Raw genomic sequence first — 6842 nt, 5'->3', positions numbered from 1 at the left:
GCTTTGGGGCTGCAGTCTACATTGATTAAAAATAGATGTTTGCTGAGAAAAAGAATAAAAGTTACTGTGGGCACGTGTACATGTGCAATTAATGTGAAGCAATAAACTCGGAGCTTATTGCCCCAGGCATGTCATTTGAATGTGCGCCTGGGATCACAGCTTGTTGAGCCAGGTCAGGGCAGCCCCGGCTGGCAGGGGGCCCTGGGGAGTCAGCCTACCAGTGCAGAGCTGCTCTCCCCCAGCTCAGAATGTGAAGGGTGTTCCAGTTCAGGGCTAGCCGGCAGACAGCCCCTGCACGAAAGCACCCTTGTGCCCCATCCAGCTGCGGCAGCATCTACACGTACAATGCTGTGGAGTTAAAAGCAAGTACAAGAAATACAAGTACTATCCTGCTGCGGAGTTAATTAGCTTACTCCTGCCTAATAGGGGCGCACATATAGACGCACAGTGTTTACTGCAGAACTTATTAGTCTACTCTGCAGTAAACGTCTTTTGTAGACACACCCTGTTTTATCTTTAGCACAGGTTGTTCCAGATTAGAGAAGGGAATCCTTGGTAGGACTAGATGATCTCTTGAGGTACCTTCCAGCCTTACTAATCTATGAATTTCTTTATGAATAACAAATATTTTGCCAACTTTGGGTTTGTGTCATAGATTGCTTCAGTTTTTTATGTTTTTAGTCCTGCTCTTGATAGACCTTGATGTACAGTAACACATTTCTATTAGGAAAGTGAAATGTGATTGTGTATAACAGCGCTGCTTTTTTATGAGGTTCTTTGATTTTTAGAAACAAATCTGAACAGTCCAGTTTTTTGCACTTTAAGTCACTTAAACTTTTTTATCCTAGTATAATCGCAGCATGCAAATGCTAAGTTTTAATCACAGGTTTTCTAAGAAAAAGTGCTATATACTACGCTAAAATTAAGTTTTTAAAGCTGCTTCTTGATATACTGAATGAGCCATTATTAACAATATAACTTCTATCTACCTATAAAACTTGATTTGATTATAATTGTTTTTTACGGTTCAGTAAATGTGAATAATCTTTTTTATAGACAGGTTTTTAAATGACAAGTCCCTCCGCTGAAGATTTTAAAATCAGATAGGATGCTTTTTGTTTTTATTTTGCACTTCATGAGAAGTTGCAGTTGAAGACATTTCCTAGTCACAATTCAGATGACTTCTGACACACAAAGCTGGTTAAAATCAGTAAAATAACATAGTTTTGCAACAACTAAACTGTTCTTTTCCATGTGTTTGAACTTCAGGAAGTTTACATGCTTCAGAATTGGCAGAATGCCTCCCAAATAGGAAGGTTTTCCCCACACGAAAATACAATGTGCATTTGCAAGTATGTATCTGTACCTCTGACTTTTAAAAATGAGGCACAAATGTTATGTATAAAATAACAGTAGAAGTGCATGTTAGGGAAAATAGTGGAAGTGCTATCACTGACATTTTAAAGCTCAACTGGATCAATGAGAATATACAGATATAAGCATCAATGGACTCTGACAGACATGGGGGGATAAAACCAAAACAGTGCTTTACCAGAAGAGGCATTGTGTCAATTTGACCCAGCTCGCCCAATGTCTGTATAGGTCACATGTTTTGGTGTGGCTTTTTGGTGCTTTTATCTAATAGCTGATTAAATCAGCTATTAGATAAACTGCCAAAAAGCCCCAATGAAGTGTGCAAGCTATACAGACGCTGGGGAGCCAAGCCAAACTGTCATGATGCCTCTTCTATGCATTGCTATGCATGGTGTGAGGGCCTGCTGAGCTGAAAGTAAGGTACTGTTTTGGTTGGGGGAGGGGGGGGTTGTTTTGTTTTTTCCCCCATGTCTGTAAGCAGGCGTTGTCTCAGGCTGGCCTGAAGGTTTGGTTTCTCTTCTAATTTCTTTTATTAGAATTTTTGACCCTTTTTATTTAATGACAATTTCTCTGGTCATTTTTAGGCAATCAGAAGTTTTCAGGTGGCCTTGCACATCTATCCAATGAATCCTGAAGTGTGGAAAGAGGACCTTTCCTGGGCCAGAAAGCTCCGTGAGCAACAGAAGAAAGCAGCAAACCCTGAAGCAACACAAGCAATGGCAAAAGAAAAGTCTGCTACACAAGAATCTATCCCAGACTATGACTTTGAAAGTGATGAGATTGTGGCGGTTTGTGCTGCCATAGCTGAGAAGGAAAAACCCATGTCCGAAACTAAAACAGTGGTCATCGTGTCTGCTTCAGGCACAGTGGAGACTATAACTGAAGAAGAGAAATGCGCTACAACTCTTGATGATAGCACTTTTATCAAAGCCCGATAGTGTAGCATAACCTTTTGCCAGTATTGCTTTGAAATGTAATGTTATTTATCAAGCGTTTGAATGTCTTTTTAGCAGCAGAGCAAACTTGCAAAAGAGAAAAGACAGGAGGTGCTAAAGCAGTTTTTTCAGAGAGAAAGTGTTTTTATGTAGATATGAAAAAAGCAACAGATAAGCAAAGATCCAATTTCTCATTCCCTCCATACTTCTGGAGAAGGAAGCTAGTTGTTGATATTAAAACTCTTTTTTTTTTTTTGTGAAGATTACATTAAAATAATTTGAAACTACTAACTACATTATATCAACTCTGAGTTTATCCAACTTTGTTGCATAATTGTTCTGTATAAATGATGTCTGTTTTTTTTTACCTGTGCTTATTTATCTGTTACTTAAAAAGAAACCACAAAGGGAAATTTAATGAAAATGTTACTTCTCAATCCTTAATTATTGACATTAATTAGCAGCCAGTTCAGTGATGAATTTTATTTGGCGAAGTCTTTATTTTCATTAGTGTAGGGATTTCATTAAAAAGCTACAGATGATTGTGGATAGTCTTTGTTAACCCTGAGATTTCATTTCAAGTCCTTTGGGGTCAAGGGAATGTTTCATATTGTGTTTCAAGGGGCTTGAAGCCAGTGTGTATCATATGAGTTGTGCTAAACCACACTATGTTCAGACACTTTTAAACGTTAACCTAAATCTACTGAAGAAAGGATGCACAAATAGAAATGAAATTCACCTTCTGTTGACTCGTCCATTAGTACTGATACTTGACTTTTGCGTTATATACAGCACAGTAAAATATTGGGAGCACAATGAGGAAAGTATTAGGAATGCGACACTGAGATGAATTCTGAGATTCTTTACTTTTAATCTTTCTTAATGCGAGACTAAGACTTTTTCTGTTGAGTTTTTGATGCTATTAGGGGTGCACCGATAAAGGTTTTTTTTGGCTGATACCGATGGCCAGTTATTAGCCAGCCATATCAGTCAATTACCACTCTGGTTGCCAATATGCAGCCCGGCAGCTTGGAAAGTATCATCCAGCCAGTAAGTCTGTGTGGGGAAGGGGTATGGGGGAGGGAAGGGACATGGGGTGGCGAGGGGGAGCATATTGAGGCCCCCATGGTGAAGGAGAGAGCGGGCCAGGGGCAGGCAGGGGTGGGGTGGGACACAGGGTAGAGCTGTGGGCGATTTGTCTGGGGACAGCTCCCGGCTGCTGTGCACATCCCTATGGGAGGCATGTGCCCCCTGGACTTGTGCATGGGCTTCCTGCTGCGGGCTTGGGGCCAGGGGCTACACCAGCCTCTTTCCAGTGGGGTGCTGAGCTGCATCTGTACTCGGGGCAGACAGGGGACAGGGTGGGCAGCACTGGGAGGGTAGCTATGAGGTGGACTATGGCCACCCCAAAATTTGCCATAGGGCCCCCATAGCACCCTTCCTAGTGCTGCCGCTGGCCACCTCACCACCGCCTGCCCTGAGTGCAGCCCTGGTCCAGCCCTCCCACTGGGAAGAGGCCAGCAGGGCCTCTGGCCCCACGCCCACAGCTAGGAGCCCACACTCGCCCCATACACAAATCCAAGTGGCACATGCCCCCCATGCTTCTCCTAGGAGTGTGCACAGGAGTGAAGGATGCACCCTCCCCCAGACAAGCCACCCATAGTTCATTCCTGCCTCAGCCTGCCCCAACTGGGCAAAACCTGCCCCCGCCCCAGCCCCGCTTCCTCCTGCACTGCAGGGGCTCTTATCTCCAACCCCTCCCCTCTCCCCCCACAGACTTACTGGCCGGATGCTGCTCACCAAACTGCCAGGCTGCATTTCTGCCTGTCCACGTGCATCGGTGACATTATTGGCCAAAAAAAGCCGATTGCTGATAATGTCAATTTTCCTTTTATCAGTCCCAATATGATGTGGACCAATAAACAGATGCACCTCTAAATCAAGGGTGGACAAAATATGGCCTGCGGGCCGGATTCAGTCCGCAAGGCCATTCTATCCGGCCTCCGGGGCCCCTAAAAAATATAGAAAATTAATATTTATCAGCCATTGGTTCCTGTCAAAAATGACAGGAATCAACGGCAGTAGGACCCATGGGAAGCCCCGGCGGGCTCCCACGACAGCAAGGCCCGCCCGGCCCCGCCCCCCCCAACCCCAGCCAGGGCTTCTGGCCTGCGACCACATGGCTGCCCTGGTGCCGGAACCACAGGTAAGGGGGGAAGGGAAGGTGAGGACCCTGGGCACGGAAGGAGCCCGGGGAAAAGCAGCCCCGTGCCCACTCCCTGCCCAACACCCCACATTGCAGCCACTCGCAGCCTGCCTGGGGCTGCCTGTGTCTGCTCTGGACAGCCTTGCGCAGGCTGTGAGCGGCTTCAGCATGGGGTGTCGGGCACGGGGGGGGGGGGGGGGGGGGGGCCCCCCCCCCCCCCCCATTCTCAGCTTTTCTCTGGGCTCCTTCCTTGCTCCTCCTTGGTGCAGAGTTAAGCAGCCCCTCCCCACCCCGGTGGTCACGCCGCTGCCCCCCCCCCCCCCCCCCCCCCAAGCACCAGCTTGTAACCCAGCCCCACTGCCAGCCTGGGCCCCAGGCCGGCACCAGGCAGTGTTTGCCACCACCGCCTCTGGGCTGCCCAACGCACAAGCTCTGGGCAGACAGCAGCAGCAAACACTGCTTGGCACGGCAAGCAGTGGGGCCGCTGGCACAGCCCCAACGGGTGAGTCCGGAGCCGGCATGGAGCCCAGGCTGGCAGCGGGGGCAGGTTACAAGCTACTGCTGAGCGTGGAGGGGAAAAAGTGGCCCCTTGCTCACCCTGTGGCCGGTGACCCGCGCTGCAGTCCCTTGCAGCCTGCATGGGGCTGCCTGTGCCTGCTCCAGACAGCTGCACCTGCAGCAGGGAGCGCTAGCCATGGGGTGGGCAAGGGGCTGCTTTTCCCCATGCTCAGCTGCAGCCCAGCCCAGCTCCACAGACCCCTGCCAGCCTGTGCCCCGCTTTGGGCCACACTGGTTTTGACCCTGGGACATTGGTCCCAAGACATTTGGACATTGGTCCCAAGATGGTGACCAGGGGGCAGGGCACCTGTCAAGGGGCGGGGCTACCCATGCGGCCCTCGACAACTTGCCAAGACTGGGTAAGTGGCCCTCTGCCTGAAATAATTGCCTGCCCCTGCTCTAAATGATATGCCCTTGGACCCAAAAAAGATGATTGTTTTGTAGTTAGTAGGGTGTTATTCAGGATAGAATTGAGTGGACCTATCTCTTGATTTCTAGTTGAGATTGTTGTCCCCCCCCTTTAGGCACTGCTCAAAATTCTGGCCCTACTGAAGTTGGTGACAAAGCTTCCATTCACTTCAATGTAACCGAAGCTGACTTGGATATCTGTATTGTATACAGTTGCAGTCAGGTGGCTAATTGTCCAACTAGAGGCTACTTTTAGGAACTTGGTCTACCACACAGTTCCCAAAGAATCCAGTACAGTTATCATACTGACCTTGTATTAAAATACAGCTTTGTAGAGCAAACTTAAAAAAAAAATAATCTGATTTAGAGCCAGATAAAGTTTTTCAAAGCTCACTGTCATATTTGTCATTTTATATTTTTGTTTGTATTTTTAAATGTGTACTTTTAAAAGCATTTTGCGGTAGCTAACATACGATGGAAAGATTCATTGACTCAGTTTATGGGTGAGCCCCATTAGTGCCTCAGAAGATATTTTATAATCTGTACAAAAACTAGTAGTCTCTCCACTTCTTTCAAAGATAATAGCAAATGCTGTTATTGGGTGTCTGTCTTTACTAAATTTTCATTATTTTTTAGATGATAAACTGCTTCATTTTTTTTATTTTTTAAATATTGGAAGTAATTATAATGAAACTGAGTTCCTGCGATAAATTTTAAAAATACATCTCATCCTGCAAAAATCAAAAGGCTTCATTTTCATGCACTCATTAATTCAGAATTGTTATTAATTCACAATGTACCTCCTGCTTATTGGGAAGGTTCTAATGTATAGAGTAGTCCAGGAGTGGGGAGTACAATCTTTCCCTTCTCTAATTGGAAAATGGATAAATCTATTTATTTGTAATTTGAAAAATAAATCTTCTCCAGGCCTCATCTTTCATAGCACATGTTTCTGCTCAGGCAACATTTTGGTAGCCACCTTCTGAACCTCTCAGATTTTATAATAGAACTACTAGCATATCTGCTTTAACTGAAAGCTTGTTCTGGGAGTAAGCTTTTAAAATCTTACTGATAAATCAATGATAGACATTTTGGTGTGGCAGAGCCCTAAAATGTTCCAGTTTACCAAAAAGAAAACTATTTTTATTTAAAATGATAATAAAACGACGTATAGACAGTCATGCTGCATGAAAAGAATTTTCCTGTTATCTCTGAGCCCTAAGAAGATCACTTTACACAAGGGTAAATTTAGGCAGGTCTCTTCCAGCTACAGGGAAGTGCTCCGACTTGAAGATATATCCAAGAAGCTGTCATACTGCATTGGGGAAGTATGTTTGCTATGTCTCATTTAGATGGAGTTA

The 6842-nt window shown here is 45.5% G+C and overlaps 1 protein-coding gene across 1 annotated transcript in view; it reads left to right on the top strand.

Moving 5' to 3' along the window:
• TTC33 (tetratricopeptide repeat domain 33) overlaps positions 1 to 2860 on the top strand; it is an 80910-nt gene extending 78050 nt beyond the window's left edge. The window contains exon 5 of the mRNA XM_006033459.3: positions 1959 to 2860. Coding sequence (XP_006033521.1) covers positions 1959 to 2312 — 354 coding nt within the window. The 3' untranslated portion in view covers positions 2313 to 2860. The remainder of the gene's footprint in view (positions 1 to 1958) is intronic.
• The last annotated feature ends 3982 nt before the right edge of the window (positions 2861 to 6842 follow it).

The sequence above is a fragment of the Alligator sinensis genome, unplaced genomic scaffold, assembly GCF_000455745.1.
Source record: "Alligator sinensis unplaced genomic scaffold, ASM45574v1 scaffold667_1, whole genome shotgun sequence".
Classification (NCBI taxonomy): Eukaryota; Metazoa; Chordata; order Crocodylia; family Alligatoridae; genus Alligator; species Alligator sinensis.
Note: the sequence above shows the minus strand (reverse complement) of the source record. Positions and strands in the feature narration are given on the sequence as shown.